This window comes from Oxyura jamaicensis, chromosome 4, assembly GCF_011077185.1.
Source record: "Oxyura jamaicensis isolate SHBP4307 breed ruddy duck chromosome 4, BPBGC_Ojam_1.0, whole genome shotgun sequence".
In the NCBI taxonomy this organism is placed as follows: Eukaryota; Metazoa; Chordata; class Aves; order Anseriformes; family Anatidae; genus Oxyura; species Oxyura jamaicensis.
Window position 1 is genome coordinate 96,131,037 of NC_048896.1, and position 26,993 is coordinate 96,158,029.

The following is a 26,993-nucleotide window of genomic DNA, read 5'->3' on the forward strand; positions in this document are numbered from 1 at the left end:
GTTTTTACTGATTTTGTACTGCTCATCCTGTTTTCCTTAGCTATCCTCCTTATTTTGGGACAGTGGGACCTTCCCCTTACCTGCTTTACATGCTCCACACTGCTGTGCTGCACAATTTCAGTGGAATTTTCCGCTGCAAAAACACCTTCTATTGCAAAAACACAACTCTGTTTCTCACACTGTATGTACATACACATGTACATGTATAAATCCCTGTGTGTACACACGTGGGTATGTATGAGCGGTGCATACACGCCCCGCAGAGGAGCAGACAGCAGTCGTTAATTCTGGCTGCTTCTGGGTCCCACTGACGGCCGGGGCGGCGCTGGGACCGAGCTGGACGCCGTGCCCGGCTGCGTGGAGCGGTCCCCAGGGAGCAGCACGGGGTAACCCTGGCTGTTGCAGGCTCTACGAGGGGAAGGAGACGGCCGAGTTCCAGCGCTCGCTGCAGCGGCTCTTCCAGACCCTGAACCAGCTGATGAAGTCCCCGCTGGAAGGGCCCACGCTGCTCTCCCAGGTATGCGGGCGGGTGGGCTCCAGCTCTGGGCCTGGCTTGGGGTGGGACAGGCGGACGGACGGGCAGACAGACGGACGGGCAGACGGACGGACGGGCAGGTGGTGGCCCATCCGGGCAGCAGCTGTCCCCAGGTGGTGCCGCAGCTGGGGTGAGCTGGGATGGTGCCGCCTGTGTCACGGCTCGGTCCTGCACCTCTGTCTGCCTGCAGCGTGTTATCAGAGGGCAGGTGCTGAGCAGAAATCGTGGTGAGGTTGTTTGTGCTCCGTGAGGCAGATGCAGAGAGATGGGGAGGGGATGGTCTCCCAGCTGCGGCAGCCCCCAGCCTGCCAGCTTCTCCCTTCTTTTCGCAAGGGACTTCAGTTTCTGTGCTGCATTGTTGGCATTCTTAGATAAGGCCTTACAAAAGAATCTAATTAAAAAAATAAAGTAGTTTGAAGATCAATAATGGCTGCGATCCTCATGTAGAAGGGGCTGTCCCTCCTCATCCTCTTGCCCCCTCAGAACACCCACCCATCATCGTTCCATTTCCATCTCAGTACCGTTGCTCTAGAGACTCTCTGCTATGGTAACCTGACTGCGATTTCACCGGGCTGCTGCAGACTCACCTGTGTGATTTCTGCATCGCTCAGCACCTCGATTCGGGTCTGAAGGAAACAGTTTTTGCAAACACGTCCAGAGTGGAGGTTCCACTGCCCAGGTGCAGAGGAGAACAGCCTGCCTGTGCCTCACCAGACCAAGCATCCCCGTGCTAAGGCCAGGAGTAGCAGTGATGATAACGGCACAAACCAGCCACGAGGCACTGCCAGGCAGCACGACCCACGGAGGCAGGCAGCGGTCAAAAGTGGCTGCAGGCAGTCAGGGAGCAAATGGCCCTGGGCTCTCACCAGGGAGACGGCGAGAGGCTGAGACCGGCAGGGACTCAGATTCCCAAAGCTGAGGCTGCCCTGACTGCAGACTCCCCAGCGTGTTGGTGCCCAAGGAGTCCGGGTGAATCCGTGCCACCAGGAGTGGTGCCGGCCTCAGCAGGACAACTTTTCTGTATTGCAGCACTAATACGGTTCTTGTGTGCTTGGGGCCTTGTGGGTGTACGTAATGACCTACCTGCCTTAGAAAGCAGACTGAAAAACAGTATTTCATCAGGCACCATCACTCTGCTGTGGCTTCAGGGCAGGATCCTTTAACGCAGGGGGAAGGACTAGTTGGGTGCTGCCCCCGCCCAGCGTGACCTGTGCGATGCTTGGGATGAGGTTCAGAAGCGTGCTCATTCTGCTTCTGCTGGGTTTGCAGAATCAGGCTGTGCTTTCTCCTGGTGATGGCTGCACTCTGCAGTAGGATCCCAGCTGCTGAGTGGGAGCGTTTCCCATGAAAGGAGCTGTGATGGTCGCTGCTACTTTGTCAGAGGGACCAGGAGAGATTCAGGCTCCTCCAGCAGATCTGCATAGTTTTCTCTAAGGGAAATGTCCCCCTCAGAAGCTCCTGGTTCCTGCATGGGCCCACTGGAGCAGCCGGCGGTGCGAGTCCCCCGGCTCAGAGCTCCTGTCCCCCCTCGATGGCACGGTGACAGCTCCTGGGCGGCGTGAGCGCGCTGCCGCGGCGCTGCTGGCACTGCAGAGCTTCCCGTCGGCCTCCCCAGGGTTGGCACCCAACTTAACAGTTCTCGGTTTTGAGATGCGACTTGGATTCGGTGCTGCAGGCGTGGCCGTGTCCTTGGCCGCATCGCGGTGTGCTCGCACCAGCTGTGCCGTGTCAGCCCCGTCTCGTCCTCCCCGTGCCCGCTGCGGGCTGTGCGGGGCCTGCAAGCGTCACCAGTCGTGGGGGTTCTCCCAGGTCAGACAAAGTGTTTCGCTGCGTGCTGGAGTGCCCAGGTGAAATTATTCAGTCTGGAGCACAAATGGGAAAACGGCTTTAAAAGCAAGAAACACCTCAACTTTAAACGCACGGTGATGGGTGCGAGCTGACGAGCAGGCTGGCGGATGAGAACAGATAGTGCTATGGCAACGTCAGCTCACTGCTAGCACCGATCACTGGCAGTTGGAATTATTAGGAAGGGAATTGGGAAGAAAATATCCTTTGCCATGGTAAAAATCCGTTTGTGAGTCTGCCCGGCACCCACGTCTCCGAGCGTGCAGCCAGGCTGGAGCACCCGCAGCGAAGGGCGCTGGGTGCGTGGGGCAGCTTCCATTCGACATCTCCTGGGCAGGGCAGAGCAGAGCTCGGCGTCCCGGGAAGGAGAGGCGTGGGGAGCCGGGACCGGGGGCAGGCCAGCACCTGCCCTGGGGAAGGGTCTCCCCTGAGCCAGGAAGGAGGAAGAATCTCGTGAAACAAGCAAAAGGCAGCGCCTGACGCCCTGCCCCATGTGATGAAGACGTGGAGCTCCTTGTGGCGGTCTGTGCCTGCTCCGAGGAGCAGGCTGCGGAGGCTAGAAGTCTGCGCAAGTCTGGGAACAGCAGCACTGATCTGTGGAAGAAAAAATCCATCCAAGATCATTTAAAGACCTTTCTGACTCTAGAGGCCCTGACAGGGGGGCACTGCTCTGGTTTTGGCCAGCAAGGTCCCGTCCCCTGGCCCAGCCCTGCCCAGCCTGGTGCTGGGAGGCTGCAGGCGCCTCCACCCAGCCTGGCCATCGCTCCACGGCCCGGAGCTGGAGCCCAGCTGCAGGGTCTCACTGCCCAGCCCTGGTGGTGCATCCTTGACGTGCTCAGCAGCTGCTCTAAGGAGAGAACTTCTTGTTTTTTATTTTTACCCTTCTCTACGTGGGCTCTGCAACCTCTTGACAGAGCCCCGTGTCTCGGGCTGCAGGAGCAGCTCCCAGCCCGCAGCCCCAGGTGATACCCGCGGGATCTGCCGCTGGCTGACGTCAGCGTGCAGCTTCATCCAGCTCTGCCTACTCCTGTCCTTAAAGCTGCAATTATCTGATCAGCCCAAGGCAGGGCTGATAATAGCTTGTTAGCTGCAACACTCCTTCAAAGGCCACCTCTTTTGTGGAGAAAGCCAGTCTTTTGTTGGACTACTTCAGGCGGCGAGGTTTTGTACTATTTTGACAGCTCTGTGCCGAGGAAAGGAGACTGGGTCTCCTTTAGCTGCTGCTGTGCGCTGGGCAGGACGGGGCCCAGGGACAAACCTGCACACAGCCCTTGGCCAGAGAGCAGCCGGACGCCTCCAGCACCCCCAGTAAATGCTGGCATCTGGCGGCTGCCCCCAGTGTGGGAGGAGGTGGGGGGCTGCCTGCGCCCTCAGAGCCCTGCCTTGCTCCAACAGGCTGTGGGGGCTGCCTCCTGCCGCAGCCGGAGGGGTCCCAGAAAAGGAGCCTTACCCGGCCCCTGCCCGCTCCCGGAGCCCTGCTTTCCTCTGCCCCTAAACGAGCTGAGGTTTGGGGTGGGATGGAGCCGGAGGCTGCCAGCAACCAGGGCTCACAGCAGCTGCCCGGGGACCGGCAGGAGCAGTGGCGCATCCTGCGGGTGGCATCTGCTGCAGGGCCCGCGGGGAGCACCGCGGGCAGGTCCCAGGCAGGTCCCCTGTGCTGGACGTGCCCTTGCCCTCGGGGATGCCTTGGGGACGGCAGCTCGAGGGGTCGAGCGCGGGAGCCGACGTGCAGCAAATGGTGCCACGCTGCGCTGGGAGGGGGGTCGGGCACGGCTGGTGCGCAGGGGCAGGCTGGTGCCCTCGGTCCTCAGCAGTGGAAGAACTGCCGCTCACTTCTGCACGACCAGGGGGCTCACCTCAGCAGCTAAAATAAAAGCCAGGATCACTTTCTGGAAGAAAGCCATACTGAGACATGGATGCTGATTTTTAGGGAGTCTTGTAATGCTGAGAAAATTCTTGAGAAATGGGAAAAATTCTGATATTATCTCGTATCTTAGAAGGTGAGTAAGGTGACCTTGCCAGCTGAAGACAGGATAGGCTGGCCATGGACCTGGCTCTGTCATAGAGAGGGTGTAATCAATACAGCATTAAAGGATGGCAGAAAAATTAATGTTAATCAGTCCAGCTTTACTTAAGCATGGAGTTTAATAAAAAAAAAAATAATCAAATTTAGCTGATACTTTTTCTGAAGTTGTGAATGTGACTGAATAAGATAACTGACATAATATGCGAGACTAACAGCTGTTTGACTTTGTAAAATATTCTTATTTTAAATTAGCATCGTATAAATTTATTAAAATAACTGCTTTTTAATCTTTTTTATATATCTTCTCAGTACAAAAGAAAAAAAGTCCTTACAAATGGAGAGGCATCCTGCTGGGCTGGGCATTTCCTTGGGGTCCCAGGGAATTTGGCTCTTGTCTCTGAAGCCTCTGCAGGACAGACAGGGTGCCGGCGGCGTTCCCGGGTCACCGCTGGGATGGGAGCGGGGCCGGGGGGCAGCGGGAGCCCCAGCAGTGCCCAGCTGAGGGCAAGGCCACCGTGGGGCCTGGGTAGAGGAGCAAAAGACGGTCCGTGGGTGTGCGCACCACGAGGCATTAAACAAATGTCTGGAGAGGGGAGCAGGAGGTGAACAAGGCTGCTGGTGGGTTGTGTCCAGCGTTTCTGCCCTCATCCGCAACAGAGGACATAGAAACACCCGAGGCTGGTTTGCAAGAGCTGCAGAAATGACTCGGGGTGCGCTGTGTTTGATGACAATTGACACGATTTCAGCTGCCTAGGAGGGGGTGGCAGATCCCAACCCTTAGCTGCAGGGACAGCGATGCTGGAGCTGCTGGACTCAGCACCCGCCGAGGATCCAGCTCCGTCGGCAGCCCCTCTGCACGAGGTGCTCAGTCGCACCCGGATCCGCCCGCTGCTGCCCCGATGGGCACAGTGGGTGCCCGGGGAGGCGCCGGAGCCAAGCACAGCGTCTGGTGGTGCTGCAGCGAGTACCTGGGCAGCCCCTGTAGGGATGCCACCAGTCAGCACTCGTGTGCCCCTGGGGGTTCTGGTGCCAAGTTGTCCAAGCACTTTTAAAATTGATGTGAAATTGCAATCGCTGCAGCTCTCTGAAACTTGCTGTAAGAGGTCAGCCCTGTGTGGCACTTCAGGAACGGAACCTCTCAAAACAGAGTTGTTAAAGACACAAAACTGTCGGATCCCACCTTGGGCCCCCCTTAGGCTTGAGGGTTCCAGCTCTGGCGCCAGCGTAGTCTGAAGACCAGGGAAGCCTGCAGGACCAGGCACCCCAGCAGGGCTAGAGAGCAACTCGGCAAGTTGCTTATGCTATTTAACCACGTTGCAAACATAACGAAGTAGGTTTTAATGCAGACTGATTTGTGGCCCACGCGCTTGCTGTTCCAAAAAATCTAGCCATATGCCCCCAGACCTTGGAGTCCCCTGGGAGCACGGGGCAGGGTGGGCTCCCTGCCCCTCCGGCAGCTCCCTGTGGCTGAAGACGCTGTGAGCAGTGCTGGGAGGCTCCACAGGCAGCCCCAGCCAGGGGCCGTGTGCCTGGTGAGCTTGGCTTTTCTATGGCTCCACAGTAACGCCTGGAAACAAGTGTTGTTTACAAGACAGACGTGTTATCACGCGATTTCGGGCGCTTTGCTTGGTGTGCGTGGCGTAGCAGCAGAGAACTGTTGCCAGCAGGACGTCCCTTCCCGAGGGGGGTGAGCCTGGGGGGCTGGCAGCAGTGACTGGGGAGCTGGGGTGAGTGGGAGAGGTGCACGCAGCCCGTGCTGAGGTGGGGAGGGACAGGGTCACCGCGCTGCCAGCGTGCTGTCTGTCTGTCCGTCCATCGTCCCGCCCCACGGGCACGCCGCGGCAGTCAGCTCTCGTCTCTCTGCAGGGAGCAGCCCTGAAGTACTTGCCTTCCATCCTGGAGGACGTGTTTGGGATCTTTGACTCCTCCATGCTGGGGTAGGTGTCCCCAGCCCTCTGCCTCTGCTCCCGCCCTGCAGGATGCCCCCAGCACAGGGTGGGGGGCAGTGCCTCTCCGTGCAAATGCAGGGGAACGTTTGCTCACTTTTTGCGGGGCTCAGTTGGCCCCTGGCTCCCCTCACTGTGGTTGTCTTCTCCTAAAGGAGGGGGGCTGTGGTTGCTTGAGGCTGCAGACCTCCCCTGTTCCTGCAAGCCTGGTGTTTTGATGCTAGTTACATTCTCGTCTGGATCGCAGGGTCTTGCTGCGGGACTTCATCGGAAACCTGCTCCCCCAGCGCCTGCTGAAGCAGAAGCTGCAGTCCCTGACCAACATCATCAACAGCAAGGTCTTCCAGTCCTACGGTGAGAGCAGCACACGGTGCTCGCTGCATGGCCCAGCCCAGTGCTGCCAGGGGTGATCGGACGGGGCCATGTCCCGGCCACAGGCATCCCCCCCCTTGCCCCGATATTTTGGCAGCCTGGGTGCTGGGGTGCGCCCACCGCCAGCCCCGTGCCCCCTCCTTCCCACAGAGTGCCGGGAGCTGCTGCTGTTCACGGCAGTGCCCATCCTGCAGGAGCTGATCGAGAAGGGAGAGGAGGAAGACGCCTGCATCGAGCTGCTCAGCAACATCCTGGAGGTGCTGTACAAGACCCAGAAGGTAACGCCTGGCTTCTCTGCCGGTCCCTGTTCCCTTTCCAGGATTCACCTTGGAAATCCCCTGGGGGAACACATCGGAGTAGGGCTAAGCACAAACTGCTGCCTGTGGCTTGGTTGGACTGATCATGGCCTGTCCTGAGTGGAATTGGGTTGCTGTGGCCCACCAGTCGTGGCAGGAACCTGCCCGAGCTGGTGCTAAAACCCCTCGATGGGCAGCCTGAGTTGGCCTGTGGCTGCCCTGAAACCCCCGTGCGAGTGCGTTCCCCCTGCCTGCAGGGCAGTGCCGGCACTGCCCAAAGCCCCGCAAAGGAGCAGCATCCCTTTTCTGCCGCGCTGTCCTGACAGTCGCTGAGAAGGAACGGTGACACCGACATCCCTGGGATGGCCCCTGGTGGGAAGGTGCTGTCCTTGCTGGGCTTCACCCTGACGCCAGGGCGCTGTCTTGCAGAGAGCGGAGGAGCAGCAGGCGCGGGGCAGCGCGGGTGTGGAGCGGCACAGGGACCGTGGCGACTCGGAGCTGGTGAGTGCCTCTCCTGGGGGCCAGGCTTCTCCGCCTCCCACGGCAGCCACAGACCCGGTGCTGGTGCCTGGGGCCAGAGCGTGGGGCTGGGGAGCTGTGGGGATGGAGACGCCTCCCCAGCACCATGGGGAGATGGGGCTGGGTGACTCCGGGCTGTGCTGCGAGCCCTCGCTGGCCGCATCCAGCCGTGAGGTGCAGGATGCTCGTGCCCGACCTTCGTTTGGGCACCCTGCTCCCTCAGTGCTTGGGTCCGTGCTGGTGGGTGCTGGCCACTGCCTTGCTCGGCGGAGGTACAAGTGAGGCCTGTGGCTGTGCAGAGCTGTGGGCCATGCATGTGGGCTCCAGGGCTGGCTCAGGCAGTCGTGGGGCCCCGCCAGCTCCCTGGGCAGCCCCGCGTGGCCCTGCTGGGCTCTCCGTCCCCAGAGTGCGGCAGCATGTGGTGCTGCTGGGGTCGTGCAGGCTTAGCTGGGCTGCTGGAGGTTTGGATCCAGGGATGAGGGAGCTCCGGAAGGATATGACATGAGCTTGCAACGCTAGAAGCAGCGTGCAAACGATAGCGCCCAGCTGGTGACTGCCGACAGCTGCCTGGCAGGGCCACCCGTGGTCACGGCTCTCTTTGTGGGCTCCTGCCCCATCCCTGTGGGTGTTTGGGCTGTGTAACCCCTTTCTGGAGGATTCAGAGCAGCCAGAGCTGGATGTCCCTACAGCTGGCATGGCAAGCGTGGTGCCCAGGGCAAGCTGTGGGGGCCGCAGCAGGCAGAGCCCGCCCTGGTGCTCACCCTGAGGATGTCTCTGCCGTCACTCCCGCTGGTGCCTTCCAAGCTGGTCGCTTGGGGCCGCTTGCTGTCTGCACCCAGCGCCTGCATTTTCCCTCTCAGTCCTTCCTGGGCATCTCTGCTGGGCACCTAACCCAGCCCTAGAGGAGCAAAGTTCTGCGCAGGGCCAGGAGCAGAGTCCTGGGATGGCATGGGTGAGGGCAAGCTCTGCGGTGGGTCGTGGGCCAGGTTCTCACCTTCCCAGAGCCCCCGTGGAGCCCCCCTGGTGCACGGGTGGAAGGCACGGACACACACACGTCCTGGGGCACAGCGAGAGCTGTGCGGGGGTCTGGGTGGCACCACTGCCTCCTGCCTCAGAGCTGGCTTTGTTCAGTCCAGGCTGTAACCAAACGGCTTCTGGCTCTGGGCGCTGAGCTTTTCCTGCCTATAAAAGCCAGCAGTACACTTCATAACGCAGAGGTGTGAGCTGGTGAGTGCACGGACATCTGGCTGGCGCTGTAACTCATCTTCCATGTGCTCAGCCGTCCCGTGCCAGCTCCCACGTGGCAGGGGCATGGCAGCGCCCCTGCTGAAGCACAGTGCTCCCTCTGCAGCGGTGCTCTGTCCCACGGCCTGTTTTCCACCAGGTTTTCTTTAGTTCCTACCTCTGATTTCCCTCAGCCAGGCACTGCAGGCAGGATGTTCCTCTGAGCTGTGTAATCCAGACCCTTGTTGCAGCTCGGTGCCCTGCTGCCCTGGCAGCCCTGTAGCGCTCACCATGGGACCACAGTGCCTGGGTGTTCCCCAGGGCTGCTCCAGTGCCCCCGCACAGCCCTGAGGGCAGAGTTCCCCCACGCCTCTGTCAGCATCTGCCATGGGACTGGTGGTGTGCCCTGGGCTCTGCCGAGCTGAACCCACCCTCCGCACCCGCTGCTGGCCGTGCTCACACCGAGGCGTTCCCTGCTCACACACAGCCACCTGCTGACAGCTCTCCTTGACAGCGGCTCTGGTACAGGACAGCCGAGCTTTAGGCTTGTGCAGATTTTCTCCCTATGGACCTCTGGATGCTGGAGGCATGCCCCCCGAGGGTTCAGCTCAGCTGCAGCACCAGACATGCCCGTGCCTCGGTGGCTGTGCCCCGTCCCTCTCTCCATCTCCATGCTCTCCATCACCGCCCCTCCAGGCAAGCCCCCATCCCAGCAGGTGAGGTCCCTGGCAGCAGTGTGTGCAGGTTGTTCCTGCCGCACCGTGGCACAGCACCGACCTGTGCTGCAGCTCGGCAGGACGCTTCCTCCGGCTGCCGTTCTGCCTCTGTGTTTGGCAGCAGGACCCACTGAGGGCGGAGGTGAGGGCCCCGTGGCTGCCCGCGGGCTGTGCCCTGCGTGGGGACGGGCGCCCTTCCTGGCACGGGCTGTGGCTGGGGAGGTGCGGAAAGACATTTGTGTGCTGAGGATGCCAAATGCTCCCTGAGGGGTTGCCGAAGGGAGGGGGGCTCCCCTTCATCCATGGGATCCGCTGTGTAGGATTTCTGCACTCGGGTCTCGGTGCACAGCACCCTGGTGGAGCAGAGGGGATTGTGGCTGCGGAGCAGAGCAGCGCAGGAGGAGAGGGCAGAGCCATCTGACACAGGAGAGGAGATGGCTCCTGCGCTGGCGAGCAGCCGTTTGCAGCCTTGGCTGAAGGTGCCTCCGGTTCTGCCTTTCCCCAGCTGGTCTGTGCCCCGTTGTTGCTTTCTGGGAGGCTCAGACCTCAGAGCTGTTGGCACGGAGGCTGGATCAGACGTGTGCTGCCATGCCCTGGGTGGGTGAGGTGGCTGCGTGGGCTCAGCTGGGGAGGCGTACGAGGCCACGTTGTGCTCCACAGTGGGGCTCGGGGTCTCTGCACATGTGGGCTGGCAGTCCTGGTGCCGGCCCCCGTGGGAGGTGGTTGCTCAAGCTGTAGGTGCTGTGCTGGCACCGACAAGACTTTTATTTCGGAGGTGTTAGGGCTTGGCCAATGCTGCCTGAGCTGCAGCGGGGCCTCCTGTCCTGGAGGGAGAAATTGCTCTGGGTCTTGTGAAAAGGGAGGGATGCCCGGGTGTCCCTTACGTCTCTGTCTGGCAGGGAGAGCCACCTTTGCCCTGCTCCGACTGTTGCTGCTGGTGTCACTGTCTGTCCCCGGCTGTCTCCTCACGGGACACCCTTTTTTACACATCCTGGCCTGGCTCCCAAGAGCCGGAGCTGCTCCGGCAGCACTGCAGAGCTCTGCTGAGACAACCTGGGGTGGCTTCTTCCTTGTGCCTGCCTGGAGAGAAACTTGGTTTTTAACCCTGCAAAACTTCTGCGGGAATCCTGGAGATGGCAGAGCTGGAGGGTTAACAGCTTTCCAGCTGCTCCGAGTTCTTTGTGTTAGCAGGGAACGTTCCTTCTATTATGGACAAATGAAGGGGGAGGCTGGAGCCTCCTCCTAGTACCGTCTGTACTAGCACAGCTGGCGTCTTATGTGGGGAGCAGCGCTGTGCAGCCTCTGCTCCGGGCAGTGATACTGGTGGCCAGGAGGATGTGGTGAAGCAGCAACCTGCACCTGGGCTGCAGGGGAGGGCAGGCGGGGGTCTGGGGCTGCTCCAGAGGGAGCAGGAGCTCCAGGGTGCAGCTTCTCCTCCACAAGCACCGACTGCCTGTTGCTGCCAGGGGCTGGGGCACTGCGTGGGGCACTAAGGGGGTGCTGAGGAAACCCGTGCCCGCAGCCCCAGCTCCCACAGCCACTGCCAGCAATAGCGAGGAGCATTCTGCAGGAACGAGGAGCATTTTGCAGCCTCCTTGCCCGCTGTTTTCATGAGCTGCAGTGTCGGTGATGCCAGCCCCCGGGAGGCCGAGCCCTTCCCAACCTGGCTTGGTGCTGCTTGGGGAGATGCCCACCAGAGATGTGTATCACTGCCCCCCCCAGCAGCACCCACTGTGGCCGTGACACCTCTTGCCTTTCAGGTGAAGGTGAAGAAGCATGTCCAGCTGGTCCTGGAGCGGCTGCTGCACACCGTCAACAGGAGGGTGATCGTCCTGGAGCGGGAGAACAGCCTGAGGGTGAGTACCTCCGCTCTGCCGGGCAGCGGCACCGCGCCGCTTCCCCCGCTGGCTCCGGGGATGGAGAAGCACCGGGCTGCGCTGACGGCACGTGGGAACAGGCGGCAAGTGGTGCTCTTCAGCTGGTGCTGCGGTCGCTGGCAGCAGCTGGCCGGGGATGGAGTTATGGGTATTGAACGCCGCAGGATGCATGAGAAAGCCCAAAATGGGAGGGAGGAAATGTGCCAGAAGCGGGTTCTGGAGTAGATGGTGTGCTGGGAGGAGCAGGCCGGGTGTTTGTGATGCAGAAAGAACATTTTGGAAGGGGTTTGGGCAGTAATTTCTGGAAAAGAAGTGACAGACCCAGTGACCCTTCACAATTTTACATGCCGGGAGCACATGGGAGGAACGTGCTGGGACACCCACCTCGCGCTGAAGGGTTGGCAGGTCGCAGCGCTGCTCGGCTGAGGCTTCCTGCAGAGCAGCTGCACTGGGTGCAATGATTTGGTCACGAAGGGGGGGAAGCACAGCCCTGGCCTGCGTGGGCTTACGCGTGCTCTACAGAAGCATGAAGGCAAACCCAGCATGCTTGACCAGGCTGTGCGGAGCAGGCCATGCACACATCTCTGGGTAGCGAGGGGGTGAGCAGCTGGGTCTGGCTGCGTTTTGGGGGTGGAGCAGTGGAGAAGTGCTATACCGTGCCGTGCCACGCTGTGCCATGCCGTGCCGTGCTGTGCTGCACCATGCCATACTGCGCCGTGCTGTACCAGGTCCCACTGTGCTGTACCGTCACACCGTGCTGTACCATCACACCATGCTGTACCATCACACCGTGCTGTACCATCACACCGTGCTGTACCATCACACCGTGCTGTACCCCATCACACTGTGCTGTACCATCACACTGTGCTGTACCATCACACTGTGCTGTATCGTCACACCGTGCTGTACTGTCACACCGTGCTGTACCCCATCACACCGTGCTGTACCATCACACCGTGCTGTACCATCACACCGTGCTGTACCCCATCACACCGTGCTGTACCATCACACCGTGCTGTACCATCACACCGTGCTGTACCGTCACACTGTGCTGTACCGTCACACCGTGCTGTACCGTCACACCGTGCTGTACCGTCATACCGTGCTGTACCCCATCACACCGTGCTGTACCATCACACCGTGCTGTACCCCATCACACCGTGCTGCACCATGCCACACCACGCTGTGCTGTGCACCATGCCCGGGGAGGTGTGAGCACCCTGAGGTTCAGCTCAGCCCTTTGCTTAAGGAACCGTGCTGGGATAAGCCTGTAGCTCTGCCATCCCACCCTTGGCTCTCATTCATGAAGACCTAACGCACGCGAGGTGATAGGGCCAGCAGGCAGGACAGGAGCTTTTTTCTTGCTGGCCCTGCCCCTGCTGCCCCGTGGCTGGGTCTGCCCAGTCCCCAGGCTGTTCCCTGGCAGCAGCTCTGCTGTCCCCGGCTCCACGTGACAAGGTGCTGTCCCAAATATGCGCCTGGCTGCAAGCAGCCTGCAGACAGGCCACGTTGCAGGGCCAGGCTGTGCCACTGGGGCTGTGCCAGCCGGGCAGGGCCAGCTCCTGCTGCTTGTGACTCAGGTGTGATTCAGGCAGGAGATGCTTGCAGGGCTGGGTTTGGTATCGTCTTGCGCTTAGCCTTTGTTCTCAGGCTGCATGATTCAGTGCTAGAGGAAGCAGGAGCAAAAAAAAAGAGCTATTTGAAGCTACCTACCAGGGTTGTGACAGAGATAATGAGGAACGCCGGGTGTTGAAGCATGGCCTGATGTTCAAGGCAAAGAGAAGGAGAGCAAGCCTTTGGCTGATCCTCACTTTCACTGCTTGCTCCTCTTTCCACGTGCTGGCCCTGCTGATCTCCAGAAATGCTGTCTAGCAGCTTTCCCACTTTAGTTTATCATTTTCATACTGTTGCTGCAGCCTTGGGCCTCACCCTGGTGTTTGTGCCCCCAGTCCAGGCTGCTCCCAGCAGCTGTGGCTGCAGAAAGGTTTGGGGGGGGGGGACCAGGGCACCCGTGCCTGTGCCAAAGGCCACCACAGCCCCGTCCTGCTGCTGCTGGGAATCAGAAGGGGATTTGGACAAAGGCACTCCCCGTGTTCTCTGTCCCAGTAACTCGGGCACTGAAAGGTGTCTGATCTCTCCTGCCAGGTCTTTATGGCTCAGCCCCATCCCGGGGGGCTCGCAGGCACCCTGCGATCTACTGAGATGCCGAGGCTGGGGCGCTGCAGCACCTCCCACGGCCGGGCCCTGTGGCACTGCGGGGTCCCCTCGGCACCACGGGGCCGTGGCCGCCCAAGTGCCAGGGATGTCAATGACACAGGCAAGGGCTTTAAGGCAACACCAGCTCCTGTGCTGGGTGTGTGCAGGTGGGGCACCCTTGGGTGCCAGCTGGGGATGCTCCGGTCAGACTTCCCCGTCCTCCCTCCCACTTGCGGGGGCTCCATGACCGAACGTGGGGGTGCCACAGGCTGCCCAGGCCAGGCCAGGCGCTGTCCTCTGCGCCGCGGTCCCCGACCCCAGCAGGATGGCAGCAGCTGAGGCTCAGCTGTGAGCCCCCAGTTCTGCGTGCAGACGGTGTGCCTGGCCCCGGGCTCCGCGCAGCGCTCGCCCCCTGAGGCTCTGCGGCTCGCAGGGGTCTCCAGAGCATGGCAGTGGCTGGGGAGGGCTGTGGGGAGCATCAGGGAGCATTCACTGCACCGTGCTCAGCATACACTCACCACCCGCTGCCACCAGACGCTTTCATCCAGGACCCTCATTAAACTGATGCTGAGTTTCTTCTCTTGTGGGCAGCCTTGCAGAGGCTGGAATATTTGAGCTGCTAATTTCAGCCTGCTTGTAATTAGCCCGCACATCTTGCAGCCGGGGAGGCCCTGGCCTCCCTGCCAGCCAGCTGCAGAGGGTGGGAGAGGGAATTTCCAGGCCCTGGCTGCATGGGGAGAGGCAGCCCGGGTCCCACAGCACCCTGGGTACAGGCAGGCCATGTGGTGCCCCCCAGCCCCCCCAGGCTCCCTAGCCTTACCAGGCAGAGGAGCTGGCAGGAGAGCGGCAGTGACCCTGGGACCCCAGCCCAGCCTCCCACCCGAGACGTGGCAGGGACAGGGTTCCTCTCTCCGGCCCCTGGGTGCAGGAGACCCCCCCTCACCCCCCCCCGGTGTTTCTGACCGGAGGGGAACGCTGCAGGGGCCGTGGAGCCGCTGGCAGCAGGGACAGGCTTGAAGCAGCAGGGCCTGAGGGGAGGAGATGGGGCTGGGGGGGCTTCACAGCCCTACGTGGGGAGCGCCCGCTGCACCCGTCCTCGTCCAGAACAGAAGTGCACAGCTGGGAGAGGATGTAACGAAAATAGCGTCTCCCTAGAATTTATTGGTTTCTCATTAAATACAGCAGCTGTTCCCCTCACCTCTTATTTACACAGGGGCTTCGTTACATTAAACCGAACGGTTAAAAATATAAAAGCTGGTGCTACCCAAACCCTAACATCAGAGGGAGGGAGAGGAGGAAGGAGCCTGTGCGGCGTCAGAGCTGGGTTGGTCCTCACGGGCGCGGGGCGCTCGTGCCCCTCGGCAGCACCGGTTACAGGAACCAGAAGCATTTGCGCCTGGATTTCTTCGAGTCCAGCTTCGCAGGCAGCCTGGTCACCGGCGAGGGCTCCTGCCTGGCCGGCGGGACGGGCCCTGCCGCAGGGGAGCTCTGCGCCGCCTCGCCCTCGATGTGGCTCAGCACTCGCTGGAAGCGGCCCTCCTGCTGCCGAAAGTCGTGCTCCACGCTGCGGGGAGAAGGGGCCGCATGAGAGGGCATCGCTCACTGCCGCCCTGCGCCAAGGGACCGCCTGCGCCCCACTCCTTGTGCCCCCAGGTCCCAGCGCCCTGAGGCTCCCTCCCTGCGGGTCCCTGCCAGCCCCTCACCCACGGGCACGGCTCAGCGGTGACCGAAGAGGGTGCTGGCCCTGCCCCGGGGCCCTGGTCCTGCTGGTGGGTCCTTGGCTCGTCCCACAGCTGGCTGCTGCCCACTGCCCGCACCCTCTGGGGCTGTGAGAGCAGGGCCAGGCGCAGGACCCATCCCCATCCCGGACAGACAGACATCCTGCCCGTGGTCTGCAGCAGGGCACGTGGCAGCACGCCCGCAGCACGCAGGGACCCCTCCTGCTGGAGGAGCGGCCGTGGCTCAAATAAGAAACGCTGAGACTTTGCCCACCGCAGCGAGACCCCCCGGGTGCAGACCTGCCTGGGGTGGGAGCCGGCTACCAGCCCAAGCTGGGGACTGGCGCAGATGTGAGGGGGCGTCCAAGGTCTGTGGGACCCTGGTTAGCACTGAGCACCCCCGGAGGAGGGCTGTACCCAGCCCTGATATTACAGACCCCCCAGTGCCCTTCTCCCCTGAGCCCAGTGCAGCCGCGGCACCAGGCACGCAAGGCCTTCACTGCTGGCTCTGGCACCGCTCGTCACGCAAGGCACACGGTGCCGTGGGTCTGGGTAGGGAAGGGGGGGCTGCATCACCCACCACTGAACCAGGTCTCCTGCACGTCCCCTCCGCTGTCCCTGCAGCACCCACAGGCAAGTTGCTGGCAGCCACGTGCTGTAATGCTTCCTCACCCAGAAAGCGCTTCAACCTCCAACCAGCCGCCCGCCCTCCGATCAGCAAGGTGCTGCTGCCGCTGCCGCCACCACGCACGTGGCCCGGCACACGGGGACCCCAGCAGGCTCCTCTGCGGCGCGCAGGCAGCTCGTGTCACTGCGTGCCATCAGGACACCCACTGGCCCCAGCTGCCCCTAACCGGGCTCCGGGGCTCCAAGGAAGGGTGCTCTCCCGGAACCAGGCCCCTGTCCGCACTTGGCAGCACCCTTTGAAACGGTGGACACATGCTGACGCTGATGTCCCTCGCATGCAGGGGAAGGTCAGGAGGTGCTCGCAGCGCAGCCAGAACCCCTGCAGCCCCTACCCTCTGTGCTCTCAGCCCACCCGCCCTCATCCTCACCACCCGCCACAGGGGACCCACCTTCTGTCCCCCTGCCTGCGTCCCCCTTGTGAGGCGCTCAGCCACAGCCCCGAGGCCAGAGAGGCTGCACTGCTGCTGGCCGGGGTCTGCCCATGGTGTTGCCCCCTGCCCCTGTCCCATCCTACTCTGCCCCCACCCCATGTCCCACTGGAGCCTTTTCCCATCACGTAGGTGGCAGCTAAACCCAGCGGGAGCCCTCAGCAGGAGCCTGGCTGAAGCCACCTCCCGCAGCAGTGACATCTCCCAGCCGCAGTGCCGCGTGGAGACAGGCTCGTCAGTCCCAATTAGCAGTGAAGGCCCCCATGAGCTAAGGAGGGGGAGCTGGCAGTTGGCTCTGGCGTAAATAAGCCGGGTACAAGAGACACAGCCCCAGCAGTGCCGCAGCGGTGTGAGGGTGCCAGGGTGCGGGGGGCAGAGCTGGGGCACCCCTGGCCCTGAGGTGCCCAGGGAGGGTGCACGCGTCCCAGGCACCCAGTGCAGTGCAGCGGGGCAGCGGCTGCTCCTGTGCACACCCCATGACCCTGGGGAAGCAGAGCCAAGGCACTGTGGTCCTGTCCTGGACCTTGGCGAGGCCCTGGCATGGCAGGGATGTGGCAGCCCAGGGATGCTGCTAAGGGCACTCATCCCCCGGCAGCCTCAGGCACCGACCTGGGACGGGTGCTTTCCCCAGCACAACCAGCACCCAACAGCAGCGTCTCCGCGATTGTCCCTCAGGTCGTGTGAGCCTCCTCTGGCACACCAGCAGTGCTTGCCTCTGCCCGAGGAGCAGGCAGCACAGCGGGGCTGGGGGGGCATGGAAAAGCTGCGGCTGTCGGTGCCATGTCCCCCCCGAGAGCTGGGACCTGCCCTGCTCTGCCTCACAGCCACGCTAGCAGTGTGATACCTGGAATGGGGATGGAGGAGAGCAGGGGCCCCACCGGGAACATCCTCAGGGTGGCAGAGCTACCTCGTACCTGTAGATGATGCAGGCGCAGTCCCGGCAGGTCCCGCAGTTGGCAATGTCCTGCCCTGTCCGGTACGAATGTCGCCTGCAACAGAGCACAAGTGCTGTGAGCCTGGAGACACGACCTCGGTGCCCGTGCCTGCCCCAGGCCCCACAGCACATACACCGGCCCCTCTGCTCCCGGGATCCCCGCTCCTCTCCTCCCCGGTGCGATGCCCTTTGACGCCAGGCCAAGCACGGTGCCTCTCAGCTCAGTAGAGTTCTCAGTTGGTTGCAAACTAGGCAGGCATGGCAGAAGCCCTGAATCCTTTGCACTCTGTCAGCCTCGTTTTATCACCACCCCAGAGCTGTTCCTCGTGCCCAGGGACACCCCGGGACACTATGCATCTCCCCACGCACAGCACCTGCAGGGAGCGGGGCCATGGGCAGCGTGGGGACGGGGGGGACACTCACAGCACACAGCAGTGCCCTGACAGATGGGCAGAGGGAGATGTGCCAGCCTAATCGCCAGCCCACGCTGGACTTAGGATTTCTCTCTTTTTGAAGCTTTTGTATCAAAGCAGCAGCCTCCTCCAGGGAAGGTGCATGGGACTCAGATAAAGCAGAGATGCCTGATGAGCCCCAAAGGTCAGCTCAGCCCCAAAGCCAGTCCTCCTCCCGGATCTCTGCAGAAAATGGCATTCTGCTGCTCATGCTAAACACTTGCCCCGATGCATCCTCGGCCAGCTGCATCCTGCTGCCCTGCCGGAGCTCAGCAGCTCCCTGGAGCATCTCCCTGTGCAGCACCGAGCCCCAGCCCCTGGCACCAGCTGCTCTGAGGAAAGGGCCCCCTCAGAGGCTGTCGGTCACCCTAGCAGCTGCCTCCTCCTCACTTCCTTTGCCCCTCAGGCAGTGCAGGCTGTGGCTTTTGGGGGACAGCTGAGAAAACACCCCCCTGTCCCAAATACCCGTCACAGCTTCCTGCTTGAATCATTCTCCTCTTACTTGACCTTGATCATGATTGTTCTCAGCCCTCAGAAACTAGGTCTTTTAATGCACCAAATTATATATTACAATTGGGATTATACTGTTAGCACATAAATTAGATCAGGATGCCTTTTATATGCATATATAAGAGGTGTGTATATGCGGGTACCTCATGTTGTATAAACTGCGCCTCTCTGTCAGGATGAGATCTAGCGTGGGGACAGACGTTGGGCTCGGGAAGTTGCTGCTGGGAGACACCCAGGCCCTGTGAGGCTGCACTACGGGGCGAGCAGTGCTGGTGGCACCGCCGGGGTGTGTGCGGTGCCTCGGGGCCACCCGCTTGCCTGCTGGGACGCTGACCCGTGGCAAACAAGGCCAGGCTATTCCTCGGCAGAAGGACACTAGGAAAATCTTTTATGTGATTTCCTACTCCATTCCTTATGTCTCTGGGCAGCGTTTGCTCATTTGACTGCAACAGTATATGGAGCCGAGATCTTAATTAAGCTCCCCACGGTGAAGCTAAATCAGCTTCCTGAGCAGACAAACTCAATTCCGACAGTGGGATCAGATCTGCCCTTCTGATGGGCTCTGCTCTGGACCTGCCCGTGCCGAGCCAGGCTGGGACACAGCCCTGCCCGGCTGGGCGCCTCCGGGGGAGCCCCACAACCAGGGCACCCCTGGGCCATGCCCTCTGCCCAGCACCGGCAGCAGCCCCCGCGCAGCCCCGAGAAGCGAGGCCAGGCAGGGCGCCAGGGCATGCAGGCACAGCGGCAGCGGGACGCTGCAGGGGGAGCTCAGCACCACGGCCCGGTCTGAGCTGCCCTGCCTGCTTTCGCACTCTCAGTGATGGTTCTGTGGGAACCTTACTACTATTATTAGCCATAAGTGGAAGGAATTATTTAGCAGCCACTTAATTTGGTTAAACAATTAAACGCTGGTGCAGGCGGGAGGGCCAGGACCCACAGGAGGTGCCATCTGGCAGGGCAGGACCTCACGCCGGGTGCCCCCTGCATCCCTGAGCTCGCTGCCATGGCACGCACCCGGCTTGGTGCACGTGCCAGCCGCAGCCCCTTGCCAGCGTGAGGCCAAACTAACGAGCTGCCAAGCTAATGAGCTGTCCCCTCCCAGTGCCCTGGGCTGCCGCACGCAAGTGAAGCACAGCGGAGCCCTACCTGCGATGCCACCTGCAGCTGGCACAGGCGATGATCCCCATCACCAGGCACCAGGCTCCTGGGCCACCTCGGACACAGATGGTTCGTTAACAGGCAGAGCGTGCCAAACCCTGCCAAGGCCCTGGGCTGTGCCCCCCAGCCGGGCATGGCAGGCTCCCAGCACGTGAGCCTGCGCCTTGCTGGTGGCCGACCCAGGGAAATCCTAGCAAGCTGTTAACGGGAATATCCCGATCCACGGGCAGCGCTTGGTACCGCAAAACACAAACGAGGCCAAGGAAACTGGCCCGGGGGATGCCGTGCCCTTGTCCTACAGAGCAGGGATGGGCAGGACAGGCAGCGGGGGGCATTCCTGTGGCACAGACCGGCAGCACCAGAGACCGAGCCCTTGACCCGGGCCCTGGCCACCCCTGTCTTTCATTCACAGCCCCCAAAGGACATTTGGCCCCGCGCCCCCCACCTGCGCTTGCTCACCCGTCCCGCTGGGCCTCCTTCTTCTCCAGGTCCTGGATGACGTCCAGCAGCACTCGGATGGTTTGTTGGCTGGTCTCCAGCACCCCTTCCAGCGACTGCAGCTGGGACTGCAGGTCCCCCTGCGCCCCGGCAGGGCCCTGTCCCTGAGATGTTCGGGTGTGCTCGTCCCCCGGCACTGCCGCTGGCCCCTTGGCTGCGACCACCAGTTGCAGAAGGTCCTGGACGTGGCGCAGCGTCTCCGACTGCTGGGCGGTGAGGCAGGGCTGCCCATGCTGGGGGGCCTCTGGTGCCCACCCACCCAGCTGAGTCCCGGTGCCGGAGCCCTGCAGGGCCGGGGGCAGCAGCTCCCCATGTCCCTCTGGTCCCGCCTGGCCGTGCCCGGGACCGGTGGCCCGTAGCCGACTGCTGATGCCGTCACGGGTGTCCAGACGGCCAAGTGCAGCTGGTGTCTTCTCCGGTGTGGGGGCTGAGCTGTGCCAGCCCGGCGCTGGTAGGACAGGGGCTGGCGGGGTGCAGCAGGGCCCCCCCCATGGCGAGCTGCAGAGCTGGTGCTGGGGTGGTGGGGGGTCCCGAGGGGGGGTGCCCTGAGCTGGCTGGCGGAGCCCCTGGATGTGCGCGGAGGGGAGGGTCTGCTGGCAATGCGGAGAGGGCTGGGGCAGCAGGCGCCCGCGGGGCAGGCTGTGCTCTGAGTCGCTCCGGCCGAGCCCCTGCACCTCAGTGGGCAGCTGGGGCTGGCCGCAGGGCACAGAGGCCGGGCGCTGGGAGGACCTCCGGCTGCCCCTGGGGTTCCCGCAGAGCCGGGTGCAGGGCTCAGGGGGGCAGCTCTTGGCTGGGGAGGTACAGCTGGCAGCAGGGCACCCGGCTGTGCCCGGATAAGGGGGACAGGGATCCCTGGGCGGTGGTGGTGACGCGTGGCACGCCGCAGCGCACTGGGTGAGGGCAGCGGCCTGCTCATGTGCGGGGAGGCTGCCGGGCACATGTGGGGGCACAGCCCGGACAGACGGGGTGGGCGATGCCCCCCCCGGGCAGCGGGCACTCCCTAGGGCGGTGGGCAGCCCCACTACCCCGGCCACATCGCAGACACTCTTACTGCGGGGCTGGGAGGCTGGGAAGGGCTTCTGCAGGCTGGGGGAGGTCTGGATGGCAGCGCTCGCGCACGCCTTCCTGGGCATGGGCAGCGTCAGTGAGCATGGCTGAGCCTGGGGCCAGCTCCGCCGCGAGGCACAGAGAGCCGCCGGCTCAGGGGCGTCCCTGGGGGGCGGCGAGGCACGTGGGGTGTTGGGGCCAGGGGCGGCTGCGGGCCCTGGTGGGGGGCTGCCCACCTGCTCCGCGCTGCCCTCCACCAGGTCCTTGAAGCGGACCTGCTGCGTGCGGTTGCGCCGGCGCTGGAGGCGGCTCTCGATGTCGGGCGAGTCACGGTTGAGCAGCACCGAGCGCACCGTCATGGCTTTCTCCTGGCCACCCTCGCTGGCGGGGGCCGGCCCAGGAAGGGGCTCCCTGCTGACCATGGCTCACGGCCCCGGGGCCGAGGCCCTGTGGCGGGGCGCTGCAGCGGGGCCGAGCTCTGGCGTTCGGAGCCCTGCGCTGCGCCCGTCCCCGGAGCTGTCCGGGGCAGTGGGCGGCCTCATCCCGTGCTGCCGCAGAGAGGGGATGCCGCGTGGGAGGTGGGCGAGGGGCTGCTGGGCACACCACCCACCGCCCAGCCCCTACAGCCCGTGGCACGCTGGCGCCCTGCCCGCCACCGTGCCTCCTCGCTGCCGCCAGCAGCCCATGGTCCCGCTGCCTCCGCCGGGCTCAGTGCCCCCCACGGTGGGCTCCCCAGGGCACCGGGTGCCAGCCGTCCCTGCGCATGGCTCCTGGCTCCCAGACCTGCAGGGACAGAGAAAGGAGGTGAGCCCCGGCCCTGCTGCCCGTTCCCTCCTGTGGATGGGGTCGGGGCCGTCTCCAGTGGAGCCGCCGGCCTCTGCACACCCTCCCACCCAGCGCGGCCATCACAAAACGCAAAGAGACAAGCTTTGATCTCTGGCGCTGCCTCCTCAGCACAAAAGGAGAAGGGAAAAAAAGAAACCCCTTTAGCATAAACACGTTACAAGTTCACAGCTCAAATCAAGCAGAAGAAGCTGTTAAAAATAGCTCTGCTTTGCTGGGGCTTGGTACCTCGTGTTCAGAGGGCGCTGGGAGCAGGCAGCCCGTGCTGCAGGGGCACAGCGGGATGGGACGGGGACAGCAGGTCAGGCTGCGCTGGGCACAGGGGGCTCGTACGTGGGGATGGACAGGCAGGGGGAACCCGCTGTGCATGGGGCTGGACAAGGAGTGGGGTGCCCAACCTACGTGGGACCTGGCTGGAGTGGGCACCGGACCCGTCCTTTTGGGCACAGCCAGACGGGACACAGGTCCCATCCTGCACGTGCCACCTGTTGGAGCTCAGTGCACAGGACAAGGCCCCGACCTGGGGACATTCAGCCAGTTTGGGCATGTGAGAATCGGCCTGGAGGGAGAATAGCTATTGCATCCGAGATGGCAGCTTCCAGTGCTGGGCTCCTCTCTGAGATGGGCATCACTGGGGCAGGCTGCCCTGCCTGCATGCAAGCAGGGCTCCCACGCAGGGAGGACCCCCCAGCCCCACTGTCACTGGCGCACAGCACCTCCTCCCCACACAGGCAGGGCAAACCCCTTTCCCAGCCCTGACCACAACCAACACCAACCCCCCCCCCCCAGCTGGCTCTCTTGTGCCCACCGTGGTCACTGGCCACCCTTTTGGCCCCTCGCACTGCTCAGGTACATGGCACACGCCTGGGAGCCCTGCTTCCCTGAGCACAGAGGATCTGTGGCTCATTTTGGGAAGCAGCATTGTGAGAAGGAGGCACTGGAGGGCAGAGCTGGAGTTGCCAGCCCCGGCAGGGATTGACGCTGCTCGGCCCCGTGGCTTGCTGTCCTGCGCTTGAGGTCTGCAGACACCCACACGTGCCTGGGCACGGGCAAGGAGCGCAGTGCTATGGGTGCCCCTGGCACCACACCGTGCCCTGCATCCCGCAGCTGGCACCGGCAGCGCCCGCCCCGCCACGCAGCCCAGGGAGCCCCCAGCCACCCCCAGCCCCGTGGCTGCTGCAGCACGCTGAGCTGGGAGCTTTGCTCTCCCCACAGCCCTCTCGCCCTCCCTGCAGCCAGGCACCCCTGGCCCCGCTCGCCGCCTTGCCTTGCTCTCACTGTACCGAAGCAGCTGACTCAGCGCAGCAGCCTGGAGCCCGCATGCACTGGGAACGAGCAAACTTCCCAGCTGTGCTGGATTTCCCGCACCTCCGCAGGACCACAGCCAGCCCAGCAGGAGGAGGTTCAGCCAGTGCCTGGCCCGGCCCGGCCAGCGCGGGGGACCCACGTCTCACACCTCTGTGCCCCTCGTCCAGCACCAGTTGGGATGCTGCTCCACGCGCCAGCAGCCGGCCGCCTGGCGTTTCCCTTCCCCAGTCTTGGAGCTGTGCCCAGACACCGGGAGGCGTTTGTGAGGCAGGACACGGCGAAGGCATGGCCGGCGGATGGGGCATCTCGTTAGTATGGGCAGCAACAGGCTGAGGAGGGGATGGAGCTCACCGGAGAGCCGAGCTCTGTGCATGCCTGAGGCAGTGGCCATGCTGGCACCACACAGAACAGGGCAGAGCCTGCCGGGACCACAGGACCCAGTCCAGCCCCACAGCGTGGGACCAGCAACCCCAGCCCCGGCTGTGCCAGTACAGGAAACATGCCTGGTGGCAGGGGATGGATGGGCTGGCACGTTTCTGTGCTGGACCATCCTCTTGCATGTGGGTCAGCGCCAGCACAGCCTGGCTGAGCGCTCCCAGAGGACAGCTTGTGTGGCCACCCTGCTCAGGAGCCTTTCTTAATGAGGATGCTAATGGACACAGGGCAGGGGTGCCAGGAGCCACTCCAACAGCCAAGCGTGGGGCAGGAGCACTCCCAGCACAGTCCAGGCATCGGGGGCAGACACAGACCCTGCAGGCTCCCAGGGGGACCAGGCTGAGCCACGGCCGATGGCAGCGAGACCAGGACACCTCACTGCCTGCGCAGCAAACGCGATGCTGTCAGTCAGCGGGGCATCCGCTGAGGCACCCCCTGCCTCCCAAACCACGCTCCGCTGGAGAGATCAGAGACATGCCACAAGGACAAAGAAAAAGCCTATAAATTATACATGCACTAACTGCATTTGGAGAACAGTTCTAAGGGTGTCAAACACCAAAAGCTAGGACCCTCCCACTCGTCCTTCTGCATATGCATTACGGCACGGTCAGATTTAGTGCTGTGCTCAGGCACTGTTTCCAGCATGCCTGCGTCTTCGGGTGCTAATGAGTCCTGCTGTGGGACTGAATCAGGACTGTAACCGAGCGGCTCTGTACCTCATGCACCCCCCATACCGGAGCTGAAGCTGAAGGAAGCAGCGCTGCCAATAGATCCAGCTGGAAGCACGGCTCCAGGGACATTTTGAATGCACAGAAAGGGCCACGGGGAAGGGGCTGTGCAGGAAGCACAGGCACGCGGCACTCAGCCGCACCAGGGTTTTCCAGCTGCTATCTTCAAGCTTGTTTACTGGGAGATGGTGCTCGGGACGGCGTATGCCAACAAGCCTGCACGCTCACCCACGCCCCCGCACGAGCGCCGCTCCCCCAGCGATGCACCACAGCCCACAAGCCTTCCTGTGCCCACGGCTCCCTGCCCCTGGGCACCTTGTGCAGGACCCGAGCTGCCAGATGGAAGGCACAGGAGCAGAAGCATTCCCTGGTAGTGCCACCCTCCCCAGAACAAAGCACAGATTGCTTTGCTTGGCCTTGCCCTGCTGAGTAATGTGGTGCTACAAAGCTGGAGCCCTTCTGGGGTCCCGAAACTGAGTCAGCCCCTTCAGGGCCAAGCTGCTGTGAGCCCAGGACTGCAGCAGCTCCCCTCTGGAGGGGGATGGTCAGGACTGGGGATACAGGCAGACAGGGGAGGGGACAGCTGAAGGATGAGAGCTGTCCTCGCTCCTGCATGGTGGCTGAGGTTGTCCTCAGGTGCCCTGTGCCAGCAGCTCTCCAGCAGTCCCTGCTCGAGCGCGTGTAAGGGCTGCGCACCCCAGCCCCCCAGCCTCATGCCAGCAAACACGAGCATGTCCGTGCATCTCCTGCAGGGCCGGGGGACTCCCCACGCTTTGCTTTTGCCCATGTGCGTGGGGCAGGGAGCCGGCAGGCACCGGGGATTCAGGGTGTTCCTCTCCCAGTTTTGCCAGCAGAGCCGCAGGGAGGAGGGCAGGCTGGCTCTGCCCGTCGTGCTGCTGGCCCCAAGGAGACCTCCCCGTGCACACCAGTGGGGGAGGCACAGCAGGGCAGCCGTGCTCCTGGAGGTGAGGAGCCCACCAGAGCTGTGGGCATCCCTGGCATGCAGCACTCCCGCAGGCATGGAGGTGGGGATGCCACGGTGCCACAGGGCCTTCCCCTCTTGCAGCTCTGGACACGTTAGCATGGCTGAGGCCACAGAAGAGCCCAGCGCAGGCAGGACGTCGGAGCCGCAGAGCCTTGAGCGCAGAGGCACGGGGGGGGGGGCTGGCACGGGGACCCACCAGCCTGGTGCCTCTGCGGGCAGCGGTGGGAACAGATGCAGAGCTTGATTGATGACAGATGAAGGATGGCAGCATGTACCAGTCGTGCCAGTCAGCACGGGGTTATAGGAAACACGGTTCATCAAACTAATTTTCTGTCTGTTTTGATGAGATTCCCAGTTTGGTCGACGAAGGTAAAAGCCTCGATGGAACGGACTTAGATTTCTGTAAGGCATTTGACATTTTGACGAAGAAAGCAGAATGATACAAAAGCAATGTGGCACATATTAAATGGATTAAAAACTGGCTAACCAGCATGTCTCAAGACATAATCATCCAGCGATCATCACCAATTAGCCGTGCTTCTGCTCAGGTCCTGTGGAGGGGCGGCCGGGGCCCCGCACTAACACTGGCTATTTGTGACCTCAAAGAAGAAAAGCCAGCACCGATAAAATGTGCAGATGGTACAAAGACTGAGAGAAGGACAAGGAGTGAGAACGGCAAATACAGTGCCATACAAGAAGCAAGGAACGGGCACTGCAAAGAGGGGTCTCTGCTGTGGGAAACGGCACTCCTCTGCAGCCCTGCAGGTAAAGTGCAACAAAGCAGTGCCTGGAAATCGGCGGTCGGCACGTTCAGATGGGGAATGACTTTCTTGAAAGGTGAGGTCATCCAGCGTGAGAGCAGCTTGGAAAGGATTTAGACGGTGGTGGATCCTCCATCTTGGCAATTGCTTGAGGTCTGAGTGTTTTTCTCCTCTTGTTCACATGGGAATTACAAGCAGCAAGTCATATCAGATGATTTATAGATAAAACCAGATGACGCCACTGTAATGCAATAGATGACATGAGGACTTTGGTGATGGGCTCGCCAGATAAGCTGGATGCTCAGTGCAGCTGGGAGCAGATGTCCCATCAACTGAACGAGACCCAGGAGCCATGGAAGTGACGTGGGCTTTCCCCACTGCCCGGCCACCGGCACCAGCAAACTGCCGATGCCCCCAGCGCTCAGGCTGCCCTTGCCCCCACAAGCATCAAGTCCTTCTCCGAACGTCTGGGATTCACGGCCGGCGCTGAGGCTCCGACTCACGAATCAGCCCGGCGTCCTGAAGTCCGCGAACCTGCTGCTCTGCTCCGGGTTGGGGCCCAGAGCCCAGCGGTGCATCGCTGCCCTGCACCTTGCCAGCGCTGTCAGCTCCTGCCCGCAGCCCAGGGCCTGCGCGTCCCTGCGACAGTGGCACTGCTCCGGCCCGTCCTGATTAATGGGCTGGTGAATCTTGTAAGAAAGGCAGCAAATCTTCCCATGCTCTATCTTGATACATGGGCTGCAGGGCTGGCCTCGGAGGAACAAAGCCCTTCTTCACACCTGCTCCTCCATCCACCAGAGATGCTGCAGAGCGGAGGCACGGCCTCCAGCTGCCCGCCCGCTCTCGTCTCCCCACGCCGGGACAGCACAGCCCTGCCCAGCTCTTCCTCCCGACGCCACGGACGTCGGCACCCTGTGCAGAGACCAGCCCAACACCGCTGCGCAGACCC

General features: G+C 62.5%; 2 protein-coding genes across 2 annotated transcripts in view; one reads left to right on the forward strand and one right to left on the reverse strand.

The window, feature by feature from the left end:
- LOC118166101 (dedicator of cytokinesis protein 2-like) overlaps nt 1-12,195 on the forward strand; it is a 33,197-nt gene extending 21,002 nt beyond the window's left edge. The window contains exons 23-28 of the mRNA XM_035324730.1: nt 406-517; nt 6,273-6,343; nt 6,600-6,706; nt 6,875-7,002; nt 7,450-7,521; nt 11,240-12,195. Coding sequence (XP_035180621.1) covers nt 406-517; nt 6,273-6,343; nt 6,600-6,706; nt 6,875-7,002; nt 7,450-7,521; nt 11,240-11,581 — 832 coding nt within the window. The 3' untranslated portion in view covers nt 11,582-12,195. The remainder of the gene's footprint in view (nt 1-405; nt 518-6,272; nt 6,344-6,599; nt 6,707-6,874; nt 7,003-7,449; nt 7,522-11,239) is intronic.
- Nucleotides 12,196-14,684: 2,489 nt separating this feature from the next.
- Nucleotides 14,685-26,590, reverse strand: LOC118166103 (INSYN2B protein-like). The gene is made up of 4 exons (XM_035324737.1): nt 26,579-26,590; nt 19,899-21,767; nt 17,300-17,374; nt 14,685-15,116 (listed from the first exon to the last, which is right to left on the reverse strand). The coding sequence occupies exons 2-4, from the start codon at nt 21,404-21,406 to the stop codon at nt 14,924-14,926; spliced, it is 1,776 nt and encodes a 591-aa protein (XP_035180628.1). The 5' UTR covers nt 21,407-21,767; nt 26,579-26,590; the 3' UTR covers nt 14,685-14,923.
- Nucleotides 26,591-26,993: the final 403 nt, after the last annotated feature.